The sequence below is a fragment of the Lithobates pipiens genome, unplaced genomic scaffold (genome assembly GCF_037356315.1).
Source record: "Lithobates pipiens isolate NorthernLeopardFrog02 unplaced genomic scaffold, aLitPip1_a1.2 Scaffold_10, whole genome shotgun sequence".
Taxonomy (NCBI): Eukaryota; Metazoa; Chordata; class Amphibia; order Anura; family Ranidae; genus Lithobates; species Lithobates pipiens.
The window spans coordinates 216,273,643-216,298,279 of NW_027507686.1; the positions used below are offsets into that span (position 1 = coordinate 216,273,643).

Here is a 24,637-nt window from a genome sequence, read left to right on the forward strand (position 1 = left end):
CAGTGACCCCGTGGGATGCTTTCTGGATTATGGTATGAGTGGATTACTTAGATGAAAGTACACTAAGTGGACCTCCTGATTTTGGGAAATTTTCCGTATTTGTAGTTTAGGATTATTACCTCTCTGTATTAGTTTGTAAGCTGGAACTACTTGTTAATTTATTCAAGCCATACAGTATACCAGTAACTAAATAAATCTCTAAGAACAATAATGGAGATGTGGAACTTAAAGCGGGGTTCCACCCTAAAGTGGAACTTACGCTCATCTGAACCCTCCCCACCTCCGGTATCACAGTTGGCACCTTTCAGGGGGGAGGGGGGTGCAGATACCTGTCTAAGACAAGTATTTGCACCCACTTCCGGGCATAGACTCCCACGGTAGTCTATGCCTCTTCCTGTCCCGGCGCACTGTCTGCTGGGTCACACACGGGTCCCAGAAACAGTGTGGACCATTCCTACTGTGCTGCGCGACTCGCGCATGCGCAGTAGGGAACCGGGAAGTGAAGCCGCAACGCTTCACTTCCTGATTCCCTCACCTAGAATGGCGGCGGCAGCAGCCAAGCGATAGATCGGCCTCGGCTGCCGACATCGCTGGATCCTGGGACAGGTGAGTGTCCATTTATTAAAAGTCAGCAGCTGTAGTATTTGTAGCTGCTGGCTTTTAATATTTTTTTTTACAGTGAACTTCCTCTTTAAATGGTCTGTGAGTTTTCTGTACAAGATCCAACCTTGGATCTTGCACAGTTGTACAGGCTCCTCTCCTGTACTGAAATTGCCTACTTTGATTTTCACTGCACACACTGGCTGGAGGACATCCAGCATCATCTAGCCCTTTCCTCTCCAGCTTGACTGTTCCTGACACTGTCTCCCTCATTCTTTTGAGTTTAGTTCTTTCAACCATGGAGTCTCTGCATCACAGGAGGACAGTCTGCATGCAACCTGTCTAGGAATGTCATAGTGACATCCACCTATCAAAGCATTGTGGTATTTGCATAAATCCTCCCAAAACCCAGCCCACTGCTTGCATCAGGGCTTGTGAGAGGAGTACTGAGGCAGGGTGCTGTGATGATTTGTACAGCACCCTGCCAGCCCCTCCCACCAGCTATAATCTGCCTGCATTGCATAGAGAAGCATAGCTTGGTCTAGAAATATAATAAAAATGGAATGGTCTTATTTAAAAATTGCTTTTAGCATGTTGCTGAGGGGTAAAGGAGAAACCGAGGAACCAGGAAAGGAATAATATAAACAGATTAAACATCAGCTATAATTTCTTTTGAGAACCCTGGTTCTCTGAAAAGTCACAGTGCACAAGCTTTGCAATGGCATGGTCAAGTGTATATTGCCATGCATCAGCGAGCAGGATATGGCCATAGAAGATACTATGTGAATGGAGGGCAGTCTGTTAGTTTATTATGACTTGTGCCAAGGTGGCAGGAGCAGGGAGTTGGTTTTAGTGATGGATGCAGGGCACCATACCCAGAGAATTTCCAGTCTGGTGGTGAAATGCATTGTTGGCTGGAAAAGACTGGCTTCCTGCAGGACAGCTGGAGCACCTAACTGGGTAAGCCTACTGTAATTGCAGCTGTAGGATCTATAGCAGGGCCTATTTATTAATATCTGCAATTGAATCTCCGTTCCTTTGAGCTGATAGTCTCCTCGTCCTTAATCTGCAATTGCAGCTGTCTAATGGCCAGTCTGGCCACATCATGGACTGCAGCGGTGGGTGGTCCTTTCTGCAGTTCTGAAGGACACCCACACATTAGGTGTGAAGTGCTGTCTAGTGATGCAGGAAAGTGAGCCCAGGCTGATGTGATGCCCCCTTTGGGGCGGGGGGGGGGGGGGGGGGTGTAACCATGACATCCTGGGCTCACAGAAAGTTGTTGGAGAATGCAGTCATTTATTCCAGAAGCAGGCAGAGATAATTGTCGTAGGAGGATATTTTCATGTTTTCAGACCCAGGTAAAGACTTGCAAAATGAAATGAGGTAATAGTAAGGACTGCCGGTGATGTGTCAAGTAGTGTCCCCCATCGGATAGTGTCCGCCCTGTACTGCACTTGCGCAGTACGGAGGACAAGGAGATTCCGAAAATCTCCAAAAATGAATGGCGCCTGCACAGTGAGTCCAGGTTCAAGCCCCACCACCCAAGTGGACATAGAGTTAGAATAAAAAATATCCGAGCAAAGCGAGGCCGTGCCCGAAGCGTGGCCAGCGAAGCAAGCCCACGAGGAGCCCTGTTACTATGTGCTATGCTATGTCCACTTGGATGGTGGGGCTTCAACCTGAACTCAGTGCGCAGGCACCGTTCTTCTTCTGAGACTTTCGGAGTCTACTTCTCCTCCGTACTGCACAAACGCTGCACCTGCGCAGTACGGGACGGACACTATCCGATGACTGGACAGTTTTTGACAGAACACCGGCATGCTACAAAAGATTGTCAAAGACAAACAGGTGATATAAGCATAATTTACTTCTAATATTTGACCACACGGGTTTAGCCCTTCTCCACATCATTCTGACCCCTCCATTCTTTCCCTATGTCATTTCTTTTTGCATCTTTCTTCTCTCTCCTTTCCCTTTTACATTATCTAGTCTAACTAGCCTAAATTTTGATTTTTGTTCCTCTCCATTCTGTCCAGACTGACCACTTACCAACTAGAAGAAGGAAAATTACCCTGGGCTTTCTCCTTTTTTTATGTCTTTGCTTTTTCTTTTGTTTGATTTGTATTGCTTATTCTCTTATGCACCTAATCGAAGGTTGCTACCAGGTTTGGGCAATTAATACCATTATTGTTTTTTTTATACCTGATATTCAATATATGCTCCATTCATCCTTTCTGGTCAACCAGCATATACAGTATATTCACGTTGTCTAGTTTTACTCAGTAGTACAACCTACCTATTAGGTTTGAACGATATTCATGTAATTTATGCCCAACAATGGCCTTGATTCTTGAATTTTGAGGTTTGTTTATTGTATTTTTTATGCAATTTGTACACCAATAAAAAAAAATTTGCCGCTAAGGTTGTTACCGTTTATTACTGTATCATTTATTACTATTATCTTCCAATACCCTGACATCTCATTCCTTTTGTATTTTACTTTTATTATAATGGTTTACCAGACTATGCTGTGTAATTATTTAACCTTTGTTATTCTTTCTCAACAATTTAATAAAATATATTGTACAGAAAAAAAGATTGTCAAAGACTAGCGACCTGACAGGCAACTGTGAAAGACTGCAAAAGTAGGCCATGTTAACAGTGATTTTGAGATCTGTCAAGTGTAATAGAATTGCTGAAATTCTTACTATTCCTGGAGACAATTTTGTTCATCGTTCCCTCCAGTGCTACTTAATTGACAAAAAGCTTAAGCCTTTGGTGACATGATCTCTCCTGTGATTGTCAGCCATTCTGAACTCCAATCCTTCTTTTTAAAGTAAATGCCTAGGCTTTTCTCCAGGAAAGGTATTTGAGCCTCTATATTATGCTTTTATTCACGCCAACAAAACAATTAACAAAATGTCATGATAAAGTGATACGAAACACACACTGTTAATTTACACGGTTCCTTATATTTATGTGAATGATGGCACTGTAATTATTTTAATAATAAAAAAAAAACTCTAAGTAGCTTCTTTCCTAATTTGCAGCTGTCACATGACCCAGCTCTTTCCCAGCCTGTCTGCAGGGAAACATAAGCAGGAAGAGCTTCTAGTCCTCTGCTGCTGGTCACATGTTCAGAATAAAAAACAAGCCTTTGGAATACAGAGGAAAAACAATAGCAATAAATTGTCAAACAAATATACAGTGGAGAAATAATTATTTGATCCCCTGCAGATTTTGTAAGTTTGCCCACTTACAAAGAAATGAAGGGTCTATCGTTTTTATCATAGGTGTAGTTTATATGATAGAGACAGAATATCAACCAAAATTCCAGAAAAAAAAACCACATGATCCACATGTTATAAATTAAGTTGCAGTAATGTGAGTAAAATACTTTAGGTATTTTATCTCCAAGCAGAACATGACTTAGTAATTGGTGGAGAAACCCTTATTGGAAAGCACAGAGGTAAGACATTTCTTGTAGTTAGTGACCAGGTTTGCAAACATCTCAGGAGGGACTTTGGATCGCTATTTACACATCTTTTCTAAATCCTTAAGGTTTCTTGGCTGTCACTTGGCAACTCAACGTTTCAGCTCCCTCCATACATTTTCTATAGGATTAAGGTCTGGGCCACTTCATGACCTTAATGTGCTTCTTCTTGAGCCACTCCGTTGCTGCCTTGGCCGTATGTTTTGGGTCATTGGCATGCTGAAAGACCTATCCATGACCCATCTTCAGTGTTCTGGCTGAAGGGAAGAAAGTTCCTATCCAAGATTTTACAATACATGGCCCCGTCCTTTGGTCCCTCAATGCTGCAAAGTCGGCCTGTTCCTTTAGCTGTGAAACTACCCCAAAGCATAACGTTTCCAGCACCGTGCTTGACTGTAAGGGTGGTGTTCTTGGGGTCATAGTCAGCATTTTTCTTTCTCCAAACAGGACTAGTCCCCCCCCCCTCAAGAAGGCACATGTACGGTCATGCCAATGAACATCTAAATGATTCAGAGAAGGATTGGGAGAAAGTGCTGTAGTCAGATGAGTTCAAAATTGAGCTCTTTGGCATTAGCTCGACTTGCTGTGTTTGGAGCAAGAAAAATGCTGACTATGACCCTAAGAGCACCATCCCCACAGTCAAGCACGGAGGTGGAAACATGATGCTTTGGGGCTGTTTCTCTGCTAAATGTACAGGCCAACTTTGCCACATTGAAGGGTCAATGAACAGGGTCATGTATTGTAAAATCCTGGATGAGAACCTTCTTCCTTCAGCCAGAACACTGAAGATGGGTCGTGGATGGGTCTTCCAGCATGACAATGACCCAAAACATATGACCAAGGCAACAAAGGAGTGGCTCCAGAAGAAGCACATTAAGGTCATGGAATGGCCTAGTCAGTCTGCAGACCTTAATCCCATAGAAAATGTATTGCGGTAACTGAAACTTCGAGTTGCCAAGAGACAGCCAAGAAACCTTAAGGATTTAGAGCAGATCTATAAAGAAGAGTAGACCAAAATATCACCTGAGATGTGTGCAAACCTGGTCATCAATGGGAAGAAATGTCTTGCCTCTGTGCTTGCCAACAGGGGTTTCTTCACCAAGTACTAAGTCATATTTTACTTGGGGATCCAATACTTATTTTAGTCACTGTCCTGCAACTTAATTTATAGCATTTGTTTTATTTTTTCCTTAAATGACACTTCAATGTGTCATGTATCTACATATAATTTGTGTTTATTAAATATTCAGCTCTTCATGTATTTGCTATTAAAGCGGAGGTCCACCCTAAAGTGGACCTTCCGCTCATTGAAATCCTCCCCCCCTCCGGCGCTACAATTGGCACCTTTCAGGGGGGAGGGGGTGCAGGTACCTGTACAGTACAGGTATCTGCACCCACTTCCGGGATAGCTCTCTGCGGAAAGGGGCGTAGATCTACGCCTCTTTCCGACAGTCCCCCGCTGCCTGCTGGGAAACACACAGATCCCAGAGGCAGCGGGTCCATCCTTATTGCGCAGCGCGACTCGCGCATGCGCAGTAGGGAACCGGGAAATGAAGCCGAAAGGCTCCACTTCCTGATTCCCATAACCAAGATGGCAGCGGCAGCACCCGAGAGACGATCGAGAGATCGGCTTCGGTTGCCGACATCGCGGGCGCGCTGGGCTGGTAAGTGTCACTATTTTAAAAGTCAGCAGCTGCAGTATTTGTAGCTGCTGGCTTTAAAAAAAAAAAAAAAAACGGCGGAACTCCCGGCGGACTCCCGCTTTAAGTCCTTGTTGGAATGTATATCTTGATGAAATAGAAAATACTAATATATGGCTAAGTGCAATAACATGTAAATATATCACTATTTGAATTTATTAAAAACTTGTTTTTTTACCGAATTTTATGCTTCTGCTCCCGTGTGCCTCATATAAAGTCCCGCCCGTTGCTCCTTTTTCTTGAAATATTAAATCAGGATGGAGGAGGGGATGTGAGCGGCCCCTATTACCTCATTCAAAGTCCCAAATCATTTCTTTTTTTTTCTCCTTTTTTAAATTTGTTTTATGTGTTTTTTTTATTTATTTATTTATTTTATTTTGGTTGATATTCTGTCTCTATCATTTAAAATATACCTATGATAAAAATCATGGACCCTTCATTTCTTTGTAAGTTGGCAAATTTATAAAATATGCAGGGAATCAAATAATAATTTTCCCCACTGTATATCTGAAATGAAATCTTTATTATTTTGTGAAATTAACATGGTGTGGGCAGATTTCTTCCAGTCACCGGCTGTGTCACACCCCTCCACCCTGTGTCTTAGAATAAGAGGGAGGTGAAGACTCCATTAATCTACATGTAATATCCTCCCTCCCGTTGTGTTTAGCAGGGCTTTCATTTACCAGTGTGTATACAGCCACATGTGTGACTCTATAGTCTCATGGGCTGCTCAGATGTGATGGGAAAGAAATGTTCAGAATAGAAATTCACTAAAAACTGAGCATGTGCAGAGTTGCTTTAACAGCTGCAAAATCCCTAACTGAATTGAGGACATGGACAGAAGGGGGTGATAGAGAACAGCAGGATCTCCCTTTTTTTTTTTTTTGCAAAATACAGAAAACGAATCTCATAATGGATGATTGAGTATGAACAGCATGTAATGCACCATTTGATCATTTTTTTGATGTGGGTTTAGTTACTTTAATATTTGAGTATATGTCTGCTTTTAAGTCCAACTCTGGCCAAACTTTGCCAGAATTAAAACTATTGGTTGGGGATGGGCTCCATATGTTGCAGTTTTTGGTTGTTTTGTATTGTTTAGGCCTGTGTCAAATGTTTTTTGTAGATTTCAAGTGGGTTTTGCATTTCCATACAAGTCCATGGCAATGCAGAACCCTCTTGAATCAGATGAAATGAGGCCAACTGCAGGTCAAATGCACCCGTCAATGGACTGTAAATGAGCTTAGAAGCTTCTCAAACTGATGCCATTGATACAACGCCTGTCACATGTACAAAAGCATATTGGTCTTCCAGATTAGAAACATTAGCAGCCCTTGGCACAGAACATTGTTCCACAAAGGATTAATCCTCAAGTCCCCCCAACATGATGGCAACGCCATGCTGATATTATTTGGGCATGTCCTGCAGTTCAGTTACACTGGATGAAAATACAAAATTGATCTGGATAGCTGGATCTGCAAATAAATTTAAGACTGAGACTTACCTTTTTTACATGCACTTACCGCCGGAGCCTTCAACAAATACAAACAATCCCTAAGGAGACATGCAACACTCTGGAGATCAGAACAGATACCCTCTTGAAAAGAAGTGGATCAGTCAGAAAGATGTGATGCATACTAGATAGGATAGGCTCCAAAGTTTTAATACTGAATTTTATAGCTGTCTAGAGTTCAGAATATCCAAAAATATATTTATATGAAGACTGGATGAACTGGGAAGAGAGTAGAGAGGCTATTCTGGGCTCCACTGAAGAGACTTCACCTAAAGTAGAACTCTAAATCATTAACTATTTTTGATCTTTATGCTGCTAGCAATTAGCAAATAGGAAGGTATATTATATTTACTTGTTTTAATCTTTTTTAAAATGTCTTCATCTGCTTCCTGGTTTCTGCCCTATGCCAAAATGATGTCCTACATCCCAGAAGTCTTCATGGGCATTTTCTTCTTCTTCAGCTTACCACATGCCATAACTCCCACCTTTTTGAGATGGGAACGAGGGACACCTTTTAGCAAAAGTATGTAGGACACACCCCTTTGAAAGGAGAATTCTATAAACCCACATGTTTTTTTGCCACTATTATTCCCTTTATATTGACTTTTGAAATCTTCAAATGCAGAAATTTAGAAATTAGAAGAAAGGTTTAGCGCTGGGAAACACTTTGAAAGATAAAAAGTGCATTTTATATACAACTATATAGATCAGACCAAAATGAGGAGGAAAGAGGGACAGAAGGACATTGTTCCAAATCAGAGACAGTTGGGAGCTACGACATTCTCCTGCTTGCATGCTCAAGCTAAAGGCAGACAGATTCCAGGAAGTAAATACTACATGAACCACTGGCCCTTACTCAGCGGCTAGAAAATGCGTAGGGGGGTGTTTTTCAAAATGGTCAACAAAATAAAACATGGAGACATGGATGGATGGATGGGTGAGTTTGCTTTGAATATTGATATAAATAGCGTTTTTTGAGTTATTGATGCTCAGATACTGTTTTATTTTCACTTTAAAGTGGATGTAAACCCAAAATTTTGTCTGGCACAGTATAGAATATGAGATTTCAGATCAGCTGTGCCCAGTCTTGCCACAGAGTTAATCCAGCTCTAAGCAATCCTCATATCTTTTTTTTTCAGTGAAATAAAACGGACAAACTGTGAAATCTTTTTCCGTTCTTCCCCCTTGCTGTGATTGACAGGTGATTTACATATCTCATGCACTAGCCTAAGTCTTGTACACACGGTCGGACATTCCGACAACAAAATCCGTCAGATTTTGTCCGAAACCGGTGTTGCATATACACGGTCGGACAAAGTTGTCAGAAAATCCGATTGTTCGTAACATGATGACATTATTTCGTTACGACGGGACTACGTTCAGGCTAGTAGCCAATAGCTTTGGTCTCAGAATTTGATCTGAGCATGCGTGGCACTTTGTCCGATCGGATCATGTTGTCAGAAAATTTTATAGCCAAGCTCTCAAACTTTGTCCGTCGGATATTCCGACGGAAACAGTCCAATGGAGCCCCCACAGGGTCAGATTATCGGACAACACCGTCCGATCGGACATTTTCCATCGGAATATCTGACTGTGTGTACAAGGGCTAAGACTTGCATTATTTTTTAATTTCCTCCCCACTCCTTTCTTTAGCAGCTCTGCAAGGATTGGCTGTTCCACACCTCAGCATGATTTGGCATGCTGAAGTCATGTGGGTTTTGACTGGATGTTAGTGATCATAGCAGAAGTTCAGTGTAAGAAATACACAGAAGAAAATGCATGTTGATAAGGGGAGTGTAGAGGTGGGCGGGGATTCTACTGACATCACGACTCCACCCACTGAGCCCTGGAAAACAGACCCACCCACAAAATCTGCAGTATTTCGGATCTTATAGCAGACAGAGGGGAGACATTTGACAGATAAACATGCAGGAGACATGTATATCCTTCTATATAACCAATATTGCAGTAGCTTAGAAAGGATGAGAGTGGGTTTACATCCACTTTAAGCTGGCCATGCACAGATTTCTTTTTTTAGTTTTCTATTGAAGTTTTTTCAATGTAAAAAAAAAAAGTGAAAAGATACATAAAGCGGGGTTCCACCCTAAAGTGGAAACTTCCGCTCATTGGAACCCTCCCCCCCCTCCGGTGTCATAGTTGGCCCTTTTCAGGGGGGAGGGGGGTGCACATACCTGTCTAAGACAGGTATTTGCACCCACTTCCGGGCATATGGGAGTCTATGCCTCTTCCTGTCCCAGCGCGCTATCTGCTGGGACACACATGGGTCCCAGAAACAGCCCGGACCATTCCCATTGCGCTGCTCGCTTTTAATATTTTTTTTTACAGTGAAATCCCTCTTAAAGTTCCTGTCGCCATTCACCACACATGACTCGAAAGCAAAAAATGCCAAGAAAGCAAAAAAAAAAAAAAAAAAAAAAAACACCCCAGGGGGGTCTCCACACATAGTAAAAAGGGAAGGAAGGGGTGTATACACAGATGGAAGCTTTTGCACTCAATATTGCTGGCCTTACATTACTAGAATTTTACTTGAACTCTTTTCAGCGTTTGGTTGCTTTCTGTGTTCTACTATACCAGAGTCTCCCATGTTACCATATAAATTGTGAACTAAAATTAAATAAATAATATAAATGATGAAAGAAATAGTTTTTATTTTATTTTATTTATTTCTGTGTACTAGTTGTAGATCTCCTCTCACTTCTTGTCTGATGAAACTGTTGTAACTGACAGTTCATGAAGGGAAATCTGTCTTAGTCTAGGTTTACACAGTACAGGTTTCCCTGCGGCTGCATTTGCGTGGGCACAGTAGTCCATTCATTTGAGTTGGCTGCTGTACCTACGGAAAACACAGTGAAAAAGTGTTTGGAGTTTTTCCAAAAATCGCAGCCACAGGAAAACCACATAGTCAAATGCGGTTCTCAGAATGGGAAAATGTGGTGCAGTTTCCAGTGCGCTGGGGTGGCATTAAGAATTGTTGCCATTAAAGTGGAAGTAAACTCCCTCGGCTGATTTTTACTTATAGGTAAGCCTATAATATGGCTTACCTATAGGTACAGAAAATATCTCTTAAGCGTGCACTGTATAGGAGATATTTACTTGCGAAGCTGGCGGTGACGTCACCGACACATGCGCTGAAGGAGCGGCATGCTCGTACCCATTCCTTCAGAGTCCTGTGCCATGAACAGTGGCTCCTGTGTGCATGCATGGGAGTGACATCATCGAAGATTGTCCAAATTAAAGGACCGTAGCCTGCCAACCCAGAAGGAGCCCCGGGTGAAGATGGAAGCTATTTACTACTGCTTTAAGTGAGTTTTTTGCTGTGGGTGCAGGAAAGTGTGCAATTTACACACAGTTCCGCACCAACAGAAGTATGAACCTAGGCTTAGGGAACACTAGGTAGAAGGAAAAACTCAAGAAGGGGTCTCTTTCTTGCCTACCATGTGCAAAAATGTAAAAAAAAAATGAAATTTGCTACGCATACACTTTAATAAGGAATAATATGTAAATGCTTATTGTATGTGAAGTAGAAGAAAAATGATGCTAAAATACTCTGTCAACAATACAAATGTTATGATAGTGATGGTTTGTGGTATGGAATTATAATGTTTAAAAAAATTAAATTATGCAAAAAAAATTAAATTCAAGAATGAAATATTAGTGGCTCTGTGTTTTGCATGTCTACACATTTCAGCTCATTTCTGTCCTCAGTTTGCAGTGATCCAGATAGACACAGCTCGGGAGCTGGAGGACCCAGACTTCCTGACGGAAAGCTACTTGAACTTAGCCCGCAGCAATGAAAAGCTGTGCGAATTTCAGAAGACAATCTCCTACTGCAAGACGTGTCTGAACATGCAGGGGACATCTGTCAGCCTGCACCTGAATGGACAGGTGTCGCTGAGCCTGGGGAATGCCTATCTGGGCCTCAGCGTGTTCCAGAAGGCTTTGGAATGCTTTGAGAAGGCCCTGAGATATGCTCATAACAATGATGACAAGATGCTGGAGTGTCGAGTCTGCTGCAGCCTGGGGGGCTTCTACACCCAGCTCAAGGTGAGTCATGACATTTATTTTACAACTATTTATGGAGGATGGGGCAGATATACTTTGAATATAACCAGCAACAATTGTCTTCATTTGGCTCATTCAAAATGAAAGTGTCAAATACAATGAAAACCTGCTTGGTGCAGTAATTCATATCACCTATCAGAGTTTACTTACTGTTGTCAGCTCCAATTGTGGTTTCTGTTTGTTGCTGAACCTTTGCTCTTTCCAGTACCTAACGGAACAGTGCCTGCATGTGTCTGAAAAGTAAATGTCTATGTTGCCAGTAGCAGCCTTTCTGCTCCTCCATTTGTTTTCAAGTCCAGCCTTTCTCAACCTTGTTACTCCTGAGGAGCCCTTGAAAGAATTTACAGGTTCTCTGGGAACACTTACTTAAAGTGGTTGTAAACCTCAGTCATAAAATCTTAGCAAAGAACACATATCTGTAGTGTTTACTTATCTCCTTCCAAAGCTCTAAGTGTCGTTTCTCTCTGGTGCTTCGTTCCTCTGCTATCAGCATGGGTCACTTCTGAGAAGTTTTCTCGGCACATTAGATAAAATTTGTGTCGGGGAGGAGAGTTTAGCACACAGCTTGTCAATTCAGAACACAGTTCTTCTGTGTGAAGGGGTGTGTGTTCCTTTCCTCCAATCAGCTCTCACACACTGTAACTGCAGCCTCTCCGCCCCCTCCTCTGTGATACTAACAGATGGAGAATAATTTTAACAGGATTCTGCCCTTTTGAAGGGGTGTAGGGAAGAGAGAGCTGCAGACAATCAAGTAAACCCTCTGAGGATTTGTTTAATCTCTGTGTATCATCTGAGGCTGTTCACTTCACCGGGTATATGTGAGGGGTTACAACCACAATAAAGCGGAGTTGCAGTCATTTTTACGTTGATTAAAAGTCGACAACTACAAAAAGTGTAGCTGTGGACTTTTAATTAACAGAAATTCATCTGCCCCACAGTCCAGTGATGCGGCCACCTGAAGCCTTGCTCCTCTCTGCGGCACCGGCACCCAGCTGTGACAGCTTGTGGCTTCACAACCAGGTGCAGGTGTGAGCCATGCTGTGCCTTCTCAGTGCCCAGGCAATCTTCTGGCACCTGGAACATGTCCCAGAAGATTGCAGGGGGGGGGGGTAGAGGAGGTGCCACCTAGGTGGCGAGAGTGGATATGGGAGCTGGGTACCTGTCCCCCCCCCCCCCCCCAAAAAAATGACATGCCGTTGGCGTGTAAGGGGCAAGGAGAAGGAGTGCTTAAAGCGGAAGCTCCACTTTAACACAATATAACAAATCAATTAATAAACATCCTTAGTGATGTTAAAGATGATCAAATAAATAAAGTGAAATAAAAAAAAATATATATAAATTAAAAACAGTTAAATTCATCAGATATTATTATTATACAGGATTTATATAGTGCCAACAGTTTACACAGTGATTTACAATGTAAAAGGGAGACAATACAGTTACAATACAATAAAACACAAGAGGATTAATAGAGCCCTGTTCAGCAGAGCTTACAATCTAATAGGGTATGTCAAGTGGTACAAAAGGTTGTAGCTGTGGGGAATGAGCTGATGGAGATTAGTTGTTGGTGTGATAAATGATATAAAGTCCAGAAATTAATATCTAAGAGCACTTTCAAACTGGGGCGTGCCGGCGTTGGCTGTAAAGCGCTGCTATTTTTAGCTTCAGCAGGGCTGCCCATTGATTTCAATGGGCAGGGGTGCTTTAGGAGCAACGTATACACCGCTCCTACAGCACCTTAAAGATGCTGCTTGCAGGACTTTTTTTAGCGTCCTGCCAGTGCACCGCTCCAGTGTAAAAGCCCTCGGGCTTTCACACTGGAGTGACAGGAGAGGCGCTTTGTAGGCACTATTTTTAGCTCTATAGCATCTCAGTGTGAAGGCAGCCTCAATGTTTAAAAAATACATCAGTTTATAAAAATGTGTATGTAGAATTTCCACCACGGCTACTAGGATAAATGAGTAATTCCCTGACTCCCACGGTGTACACAACCTTCACCAACACTCTGCAAGTGCTTTTTCTTATAACCAAGGCAGGCTTCAATTTTCAACAGGTACAAGTCTCTTTAAGTCAACAACCCACTGACTGATTCCACAATCCACGGCAGGGAACCAGATGCCCCAGCTACATGAAAGAAGAGCTCACAAACCAGAGCCAGACAGGCTTCTCATAGTGTAGTAATTTATTAAAGTAATAATCCAGTAAATCGCAGTAAAGAGTAAAATCTGTCTTCACGTACAAGTTTGCCCGCCACGTACATTCAATGCGGCAGTGTGACATTAGCACGCAAAAGCTCCGCCATAAGTAATGTGGCTTACCTAGAATATTTGACACCCAGAGCAAAATTTTGTTACCAACCCCTTACAAAATTATCTTTGTTTATATCTTGAGATGAAACTGAAAGGCAGACATTACAAAACTGTGATGTACTCTAACACTTGTAGTTTGTGTAGCAAATTGGTGGTATTTAATGGAAAATTGCCAATTCACTATTCCTGATTGCTGAAGGAACCCCTATCAACCTCAGGAGGAAGTTGTGGGTTCCATAGAACCCTGATTGAGAAACGCTCCTATAGGCTGCCCTAGGAACATGAAAGGAGTTTTTGATGGTTACTTTCCTTCATGTTTTCATTCTGACACTGCTAAAGCTTTCGTTTAATCCCTGGTGATTGTGCTATAAGGGCCATGTTCAGGCACTTCATGTTAAAGGATGACAATATCTGTCCCTGTCAGTCATGTGTGATCCTGCATTGTCACATGGATTTTTAGTATAGACTATAGTGGCCCCTTCAAGAGGAAGTAAACCCTCTCTAAAAAAAAAAACACCCTGCAGGACAAAGGCATAATGAGCTAGTATGCATAGCATACTAATGAATTACTTACCTGAGATCGAAGCCCCCGAAGTGACCCTTGCTCACCACCTCCGTTGCCACCATCATGATACCCGGAGGGACTTCCGGGTATCACTGCTCCAGCGCTGTGACTGGCCGGGGTAGCGATGACATCACTCCGGCACATGCGTGTGAGAGTCGTCAGTGACGGCATGATCGCCTTCACTAACGCACGCTCAGTGCGCCTGCACAGTTGTCTACGCCATAGACATCAGTGCCTGTTTTTAGGAAAATATCTCCTTAACCATGTAGGTTAAGGAGATATTTCTTGCACCTACAGGTAAGCCTTAATCTTGGCTTACCTGTAGGTTAAAGTGGTCTGTAAGGGTTTACAACCACTTTCAGTACACATTACTCAGGCATGGTCCACTGTTGTCTCCATCAGGCAGAACTGCAGTGCAATTATTGTTGGAGTGCATGTGGACAGGAAGAAAGAACGAAAAAGGTGAAAACCGTATTTTATTTAAAACAAATATATTTTAGATGCACAATGCTTTACTCAACTAAATATTATTCGGTTATAGTTTTACAGACCTAACAGACTAGAAGTAAAAATAGTCGGTTGAGCCACATTGTTATGCCCAGCTGCAAATCAATATAGCAAGCGACCATGTCAGTACAAATCCCCATGGTTGCAGCATGGTGAGAATTATACAACCTGTCGTGTTTGACAGGTGGTTACGAAGCAACATAACGCCTCTGAGCTGCCTGTTAAATATACCTTTTTGAAAAGCGTAGCTCCCAGGATCTATTATTGTTCTGGGGCAATGACATCACTCACGGTCATGCTGAAAAGGTTACTTTAAAGAGATTTTGTTCATAGTAAGATTGATAACTGGATCACATTACAGAAAGTACTGCAGGCAGTATGTACCGTACTTGCCTTCCATGCATTTCCTCCGCATTTCAATGAATTAAAATCTTTCTAGGCTCCCTCCCAAGCCCTCTCTGTGCAGTAAACTGTGTCCTCCCACCGCAGGTTCATAGTTACCTCTTCTGATGGCTGCGGCCTCATTTGCTATCTGCAGCCTGGCTGGTAAAAATCGAACGCCCTTTAGACTTGAATAGGACATCGCTTCTGCTGTATGGGTAGGTCATATTCAAGTCTTTGGGATATTCGTTTCCAAGAGTGAACAGCCCAGGACTAGACTTTTTTAGTTTTTTTTGTTTTTGTGCATTTTTTTTATTTAAAGTATTCAGGTACCTGAATAAAGTTAATACTTTAATATAAGCAATCCAAGTCAAGGAGTATACAAAGTTGCCATATAGAGATATATAAAGAATACATCGCGTTTACCAGATCTATATGCAGCCAAAAATAAGCCTGTATCACTTGATCCAATAAATAAATAAAGCTAGTGTAGCATTTCTAAGTTACAGCAATCTTAAAGCACAACTGTTGCCCAATTAAATAGTAAAAAAATTCCGTGTACAAGGTTTATTATACGTAAAAAATAATAAATAAATAGGGAAAGTCTCCTAATGGAATACTAATAAAGAAAAGGAAGAAGGGTAAAAGGGGGGGAGAAGAGGTGTGGAAGGTAAGAAAAAAGAAGGGGGGGATGGGGCTGGGATAATCCCTCTGATCCCCCGAGAATGAAAGAAGGTAGGTTCACTCTATGGCTATTAATAGGGAATTATCTTTGAAAGAAGAAATTTGGTCCAAGAAAACCATATTTTGGTGTAAATGTCATGTTAATTTTGGAACGATAAGACCAGATCTTCCATTACTCTAAATTCTTCTAAAACTAACACTGTGCATCACCCTGAACACACCATCCCACCGTGAAACATGGTGGTGGCAGCATCATGTTGTGGGGATGCTTTTCTTCGGCAGTTACAGAGAAGATGGTCAGAGTTCATAGGAAGGTGGTTGGAGCCAAATACAGGGCAATCTTAAGAGAACCTGTCTGCAAAGGACATGAGACTGGGCTGGGGGTTCACCTTCCAGCAGGACAATGACCCTAAACACACAGCCATAGCTACAATGGATTGATTTAGATAAAAAAACATATTCATGTGTTAGAATGGTCCAGTCAAAGACCAGACCAAAATCCAATTCAGAATCGGACTTCAAAATTGCTGTTCAGACGTTCTCCATCCAATCTGACAGAGCTTGAGCTATTTGGCAAAGAAGAATGGGCAAAATTTTCACTCTCTAGATGTGAAAAGCTGGTAGAGACATCCCCAAAAAGACTTGCAGCTGTAATTGAAGGGAAAAGTGGTTCTACAAAGTATTGACTCAGGGGGGCTGAATACAAATGCACAACACACTTTTCACATTTATTTGTGATTTATTGTGATTTTGAAAAACATTTTATCCTTTTCCTTCCACTTCACAATTTTTACGCCATTTTGTGTTGGTCTATCACATAAAATGGTTTTATGTGATATTGGTTGTAACGGAACAAAATATGTAAAATGTCAAGGGGTATGAATACCTTTTCAAGGCACTGTATATTGGGAGGAGAAGTTACAATTGAATAAGTCAGGGACTGAGTATGTGTGACAGCACCCGTATTGGTACATAACTTTTCAAATAGAGTTAGAGGTCATTGAAAAGAACGAGGGAGAGGAGTGGGCGAGAGATTCAAAAAAATTGTGTAATTTGTAGTGCCTTTAAGAGATCAAGGCCACAGGGACCAGAGGTAGTCATTAAGTCACCTAGAGATGGCCAGTGGACTGTATTGGTAAAGTGCGATATCTGAAAGCACTTAGCATTTAATAATGTGTGAAATGGGCCATCTGCCAGACCCAGAGGAAAGTGCAAGTTCCCGAAGAAAGGATACAGAAGTGATTTGTTGCTGCTGGGGGTTTGGCAGAGTTTACTATATTGGAGGGCTAGGGAGAAGGGCTGGGAGATTTTCCTTTCATTTGTGAACTTGTCCTTTAATGCTACCCCTGTAATGTGAACCTGTTCGATTGCCAAGTATAGGAAAAGTACAGGTTCTCTTTAAAGCACTACAATGTTTTCCATGATTGCCAGCTGGAATCCAAAGTTGAAATACCAGTTTTGTTAGGTGTTGATGCTTCAGGCTGCATCCACACTTGTGTGCATTCATGCTCATTGTGTGTTAAAACAACATGGGATACATGCACGGCTTCATTTTTATGATACACAATGACATATATATGGTATGTATGTGTGTATATATATATATATATATATATGGTATGTATGTGTGTATGTGTGTGTATGTATGTATATATATATATATATTATTTTTTTGGTCTTGGTGGTTGTGTATCGAGGGCCTATTGGCAACAAGCAGATTCAGTGCAGCGCATGTTGACATTTCAAAAAATGTGCAACAATGCATTCACAAGTGTAAATGAGAAGTGAGTATATTGTGTAGAACGTGTATTTTGTGGGGCCTAAGAAAATCAAGTAAGTAATTTTTGGGTCAGAGGTAACCAGGCAATTTTCAGTAGATTGATCTGGCTACTAAAGGTACTCATGATTAATCACCAATGGGCGGGGTCATTTTATAAGAAAGTGGACAGCGCTGTCAGATCTTTAATAACTCAATAATTATGGGCGGCACAGTGGTGTAGTGGTTAGCACTCTCATAGCAGTAAAAAGGATTTATGCTTTGGGTCATTGTCATGCTGAAAGTTGAAGTTCCTCTTCATGTCCAGCTTTCTAGCAGAAGCCTGAAGGTTTTGTGGTTTGTGGTTGCTGGTTCAAATCCCAACCACGACACTACCTGCCTGGAGTTTGCATGTTCTCCCTGTGCCTGCGTGGGTTTCCTCCGGGTACTCCAGTTTCCTCCCACACTCCAAAGACATGCAGGTAGGTTAACTGGCTTCTGTCCAAAAAAAAAAAAAATTGTCCCTAGTATATGAATGGGGACCTTGGATTGTGGGCTCCTTGAGTGTAGGGACCGATGTGAGTGTGCAATGTACAGGGATAGGAACAATAGACACTCACTCAGGTTGAACTGGATGGACTGGTGTAACTATGTAACTCTGCAGGGCTACTACATACCTCTGCCTGTCCATTCATAAACGTCTGGAACTTATGCAGCAGAGAGAACTCTGTAACTATAAGTGAGTCTGTCATGTGGCTTTGACAGGTCATATAATCTGAATTTCCTCCTGGCTTTTTTATTTTATTTTAACAGCTCCCCATTTATTACTATAAAAGTGTATATGGGCGCTAAGTTTCAGTGCATATCACCAGTAATTGTGTACATTTAAACAATATTAAACAGACAAATCCTTTTTAGCAAAAATAGAGACCTTAAAAATCAAAAACCATAAACAATAAGTGTCCATGAAAATCCAGAATTTATTAAGACCGCCAAGCTTCCTGAAGATGTAGATGGTAAAATGCGTTGAGGTGGGGTTGTGTAGCCATTGATGTCACATACGGTGATGCATTATCTGGCCGGGGAAACATATGCCGCTCCTTCATGTTGGGAGAGCGGTGGCTGGCATGCTACGGAACGATGCACTGCAGGAACTAGCTGGGTGTCGGTTGGGGCGCCAGAATATGTGAGTGACACTTTATTACCTTTTTGTCTGTGATATTTATTTAATAAACTCGTTTCATCGCTGAGCTGAGGAGGTTGCACAAGGGGACATTGAGGAGAGTGGAGATACAGCACATATAGACATCTGGTGAGTCTCCGTATGTAAAGCGGGAAGGTGTGGAACCACAGAAGAGCACCATTTTGAGAGCACTGCTTTGTATGATAAAAGTGGATAAGAGTGTTGTATAAATCACTATTGACACTATTGATAGTCTTAATAATTTCTGGATGTTTTTTATGGACACCTATTTTTTTTTTTTTTTTGTAAGGTCCCTGTTTTTGATAAATATGATTTGTCTGTTAAATATTGTTTTATATACTCAAGTATTGGTGATATACACTGATACCTGGCCCCCATATACACTTTTTTTTAGTACTTGCAAAGTCCTGTGTATTTTACACAAGTGATTTTGAAATTGCAGCAGAGGTATCATATGTGTTTAGAGCAAAATCTTTGGCACAGTTTTCATTATTTCATAGATTTCTCCTTTATTACTTCTATGCTGTGCCAGCGACTTCTGAGTGCAATGCGCATTTGTAAAGCACGTTGTTGTGCTCTATTTAAGACTGTTTTCTTTTAGGCAGTAGTATGGCTGCTGAATGGCCATACTGCTGCTTTTTTAATAGACTCCCAAGAGTAAACATATAGAAAAAAAGGCTATAGTGTGAACTAAACAACAAGTAGATATTAATTTGCATATAACTGGTTCATACACAAGTGTTTCATGTTCAATAATTTTTATTGTAAATATATCAAAGATCGTCCAGTAATACAAATGCACCTAGTCCGCCCGTGCAGGGGCTATGACTGGCAACATAGAAAACATACCCTGTTTCCCCTAAAATAAGACCTAGCGTGATTGTTGACGATGGCTGCAATATAAGCCCTACCCCCCAAATAAGCCCTAGTTAAAGTCCTTCTATGTCTTATTCTCAGGGTAGGGCTTATTTTTGGGGAAAGAGGGTGGGGTTTATTTGGGGGGTAGGGCTTATATTGCAGCCATCACCGACACTCATGCTAGGTCTTATTTTAGGGGAAACAGGGTAGATGAACATAACCGCATAGGTGAAGGCGGGAGAGCCTCTTTCTTAAACAGGAATATTTACCGTAAACAGACATATACAGTGGATATAGAAAGTCTACACACCCTTATTAAAATGTCAGGTTTATGTGATGTAAAAAAAATTAGACAAAGATAAATAATTTCAGAACTTTTTCCACCTTTAATGTGAGCTATAAACTGTACAATTCAGTTGAACAACAAACTGAAATCTTTTAGGTGAAGGGAAGTAAAAATAAACAAGCATGGTACATCTTGACTTGGCAATATCTGCCCACTCTTCTTTGCAAAAACACTCCAAATCTGTCAGATTGCGAGGGCATCTCCTGTGCACAGCCCTCTTCAGATCACCACACAGATTTTCAATCAGATTCAGGTCTGGGCTCTGGCTGGGCCATTCCAAAATGTTAATCTTCTTCTGGTGAAGCCACTGCTTTGTTGATTTGGATGTATGCTTTGGGTCGTTGTCATGCTGAAAGTTGAAGTTCCTCTTCATGTTCAGCTTTCTAGCAGAAGCCTGAAGGTTTTGTGTAAATATTGACTGGTATTTGGAACTTTTCATAGTTCCCTCTACCTTGACTAAGGCCCCTGTTCCAGCTGAAGAAAAACAGCCCCAAAGCATGATGCTCCCACCACCATGCTTCACTGTGGGTATGGTGTTCTTTTGGTGATGTGCAGTGTTGTCGACATGTATTTTGGAATTATGGCCAAAAAGCTCAACCTTGTTTTCATCAGACCATAACACATTTTCCCACATGCTTTTGGGAGACTTCAGATGTGTTTTTGCAAAATTTTTGTCAAGCTTGGATGTTTTTCTTTGTAAGAAAAGGCTTCAGTCTTGCCACTCTACCCCATAGCCCAGACATATGAAGAATATGGGAAATTGTTGTCACATGTACCACACAGCCAGTACTTGCCAGATATTCCTGAAGCTCGTTTAATGTTGTTGTAGGCCTCTTGGCAGCCTCCATGACCAGTTTTCTTCTTGTCTTTTTGTCAATTTTGGAGGGACACCCAGTTCTTGGTAATGTCACTGTTGTGCCATATTTTCTCCACTTGATGACTGTCTTCACTGTGTTCCATGGTATATCTAATGCCTTTGTACCCTTCTTCTGACTGATACCTTTTACCAATGACATCCCTCTAATGCTTTGGAAGCTTTGTGGACCATGGCTTTTTGCTGTAGTATGTGACAAAAAAAATTTCAGGAAAGACCTACTAGAACAGCGGAACTTTATTTGGGGTTAATCAGAGGCACGTTAAATAATAGGTGTGTACTGACTCCTATTTAACATGAGTTTGAATGTGATTGCTTAAATCTGAACACAGTTACATCCCCAGTTATAAGAGGGTGTGCACACTTATGCAAACACATTATTTTTGTTTTTTTATTTTCGCTCCATATCCCCCAGTCCTCCCCAAAAAATTCAGTTTGTATTTCATTTTAGTTGTACGGTTTATAGGTCACATTGAAGGTAGAAAAAGTTCTGAAACGATCTATCTTTCTCATTTTTTTTCACATCACAGAAAAGGGACATTTTAACAGGGGTGTGTAGACTTTTTATATCCATTGTGTGTAGTTTGGGGGAAACCCCATAATTCCCAAAGATGTCAGGACATGTGTGACAATAACCCCTCAGTAGGCAGTCCTGGAAGTGAATAGGCAGCTAAAGAGGGCTGAAAAACCCATCAAAGGAGAGAGCGGAAAGCAAGACAGTAGAGAAAGGTAAGAGTAAGGTGAGGAGGAGAGAAAGGGGGGTGAGGACCCGGGGTTGCCAGAGACCTCAATTAGAGTCGATCCATGCTTGCCAAGGAAAGCTCAGGGAAAGGCATACATCAACCATGGTTCCTAGATCTTAAGGAACTTCATACACAACTACTTCATGTCGCATGTGTAGTTTACACCTTAGGAACCATTTGGGTTGATTGTCAGCTCTGTGTAGTTTATGAAAGTAGCTCTTTCTTCAGCCTCTGAAAATAAGGAGGGATTACCGAAAAAGCCCTTTACACAGGTGCCCTGTGACTCTGGGTGTTGCCAACCGGGGTCAAAGAACATGACTCTGCCTATACAGCTGACACAGTCCATTTATCCATGGAGCAGGCCAGCTTAGGACTCCCTGGGGCAGTTAGCAATGTGATATGCCATAAAAAGAGATATGTGAAATTCCAGTTATGCTTCCTGCGAAAATAAGGAAATATGGAATACTCCCTACTAATAGAGACAGGATATGGTAACAGCTGAAATCATTTTTATAGAAAATTTGTGTATTCTGGAGAATACTAAGCCAAACAGAAAGTTGTGGAAGGGATGTGAAAAAAGCTATCCATATGTTCATCTGTTTATTGGCGGAGGTCTCCCTGCTTGGGAGTTGGGATTGATTTACTAAAACTGGAGAGTGCAAAATCTGGTGCAGCTCTGCATATAAACAAATCAGCTTCCAGTTTTATTTTCAAAGCTTATTTTAACAAGCTAAATTTAGAAGCTGATTGGCCACCATGAACAGCTGCACCAGATTCAACCCCTAAATTACCATCACTGCCAAGTAGTCAAAGCCTCACACTTCTAGCTAGGTGTTTCAAGGCTGGACTGTGAAAAGCCATGTGTTCATGTGTGCAAGCTGCTAATAGATTAAGATGTTATGGTATGTTTATAAGCAAACCTTTCCACCTCCAAGCCAACTGTCCTGGGACAAAGGAATGATTGGCTGTGCTGTATTTTTCTAGGTAGTCACTATTGTTTTTCTAGTGCTGGGAATCCTCTTCCGCTATTCCCACCCTTCTTCCATATGCATACAGCATACATATGTACACTTGGCCAATCTGAGTATGCATACTTAAAATGTTACTAAACCAACAACAGTAAAAACAGTCTGTATATGCAGTAAAACATGCTTGCTATACTCACTGTGGAAACGAAGGGTAACACTTAATCCCCAGCATTGTCTAAAAAGGCTGTCTGCACATGCTCAGTTTGGTGTGTATTGCTAGAGTTTTTTTTTTGCTTGGGAGAGTGCATGTGATCAGCACAGGGCCAATCAAAAGTGTCCAGACAGAGGTTCAGGTGCCCTGCAGCCTTATAGGACAGTCAGAGTAGAATGAAAATTCCTCCTACAAGCTTTAACCAGACACTGATAGAAGTCACAAGGCTGCTATATACTGCTGATGATACTGCTCTTGGCAGAGCTCTATGGTGCTATTCCATGCAAATTTGCAACCCCTTAGCGCAGAGGCCACATATTTGCATGCGCTCAGCCCGAAGAGGTTACATTGCTATTTTCCCAATATTCCCTTTTATTATATATATATATATATATATGTGTGTATGTGTATATATATATATATATATATATATATGACAAGCTTTATTTTACAAATTAACATGTATTAACTAATAGCTCCCCAGAGGGCTATTAGCTAGAGTCATCACAGCAGAGCAGATTGCTTTGCAGCTCCCTTTGTCCAATTGAAATGTTTGACTGGGCTGTCTAATGAGGGAGTAGTTACTGCTCTGTTTCAGCACAGATAAAGCAATATGTGTTACTTGTGAAAAGGAAACTATAGCTATATCTTTTGGCTGGATATAAGGCCAGTACATATTATATAATATTTCATATTACCGATTTATTTTTTAGTCCTAACGGTAATAAAGAGCTTACATAGAAAACCACTTCACATCTCCTTTAGGGCCTCAAGTATGAACTACATAATGAAAGCACAGTTGGTGTTTCCCTTTACGCAGTCAGTTTTTCATGATGTAAACTGCGCAAGCAACAGGAAAGGGAGAATTTGGTTACTGGGTTGGAAATGCAGAAAGTTATAGAGTTACATAGCATAGCATAGCATAGCTATGTCTGTCTGTCCCCAAGCATAAGACCCTTAGTGATTTATCAGGTAGATTTAGGGAAGCCCAGATTTTCAGCAATATCCCCCAGGCATCTGTAGATTAGCATATAGAAGTTCCTAGCAGGAGATGAGCCACATGTTTTCCTAAACATTTTTCTAGGAGCTACATGATACAAGATACTCACATTACGTACTGGTCTACAGAAATCTTATAGATAAAGATGTCTACTATCTAGTGATTTATGGACCTCATGTTATCTCTGGCATCTTTTATATATTGAATAAGAATCCATTCAAAATGTATACCTATGATGAGAAAATATAAATGGCTCTGTACTCTTTTCTCATTCTCAGTCTCTTGTTTACATCAATGTATTGGATCTGTGCTCCTCCATTCGATTATTTGTATGTTCTCCACAGGACTTTGAGAAGGCCCTCTTCTTTCCATGTAAAGCAGCTGAACTAGTTAATGACTATGGGAAAGGCTGGAGTCTGAAATACAGAGCGATGAGTCAATACCACATGGCTGTGTCATATCGGAAGCTCGGTCGTTTAACAGATGCGATGGAGTGTTGCGAGGTAGGACATCTGTACCATGTAACTTGTTCTGTGGATAACAAAGTAGAAGCCATCCTTTATGTCAGCACATAAATTATACAATTTTTTAATTCAATTTATTTTATATTCACCTTCAACTATGTATTACAAGTGCCTACCTGATTGTATACAAATTTAAAGTGTTTAGGTTTGATCTCATATTGTATGGTTTTGGTCAATTTAAAGGAAAATTGTATAATTTATGGGTAGCCATCATGAAAAATTCCAAAGGGTAAATGTGTTCCTGTAACAGCTGTCTGAGAGGGAATTTTTCTCCCATTGCAAAGATACCCTAGCACTTCCGGTTGAGTTTATGGGACT

General features: G+C 41.3%; 1 protein-coding gene across 1 annotated transcript in view; it reads left to right on the top strand.

The window, feature by feature from the left end:
- RAPSN (receptor associated protein of the synapse) overlaps positions 1 to 24,637 on the top strand; it is a 66,329-nt gene that overhangs the window by 21,307 nt on the left and 20,385 nt on the right. The window contains exons 2-3 of the mRNA XM_077460978.1: positions 11,033 to 11,371; positions 24,140 to 24,298. Coding sequence (XP_077317104.1) covers positions 11,033 to 11,371; positions 24,140 to 24,298 — 498 coding nt within the window. The remainder of the gene's footprint in view (positions 1 to 11,032; positions 11,372 to 24,139; positions 24,299 to 24,637) is intronic.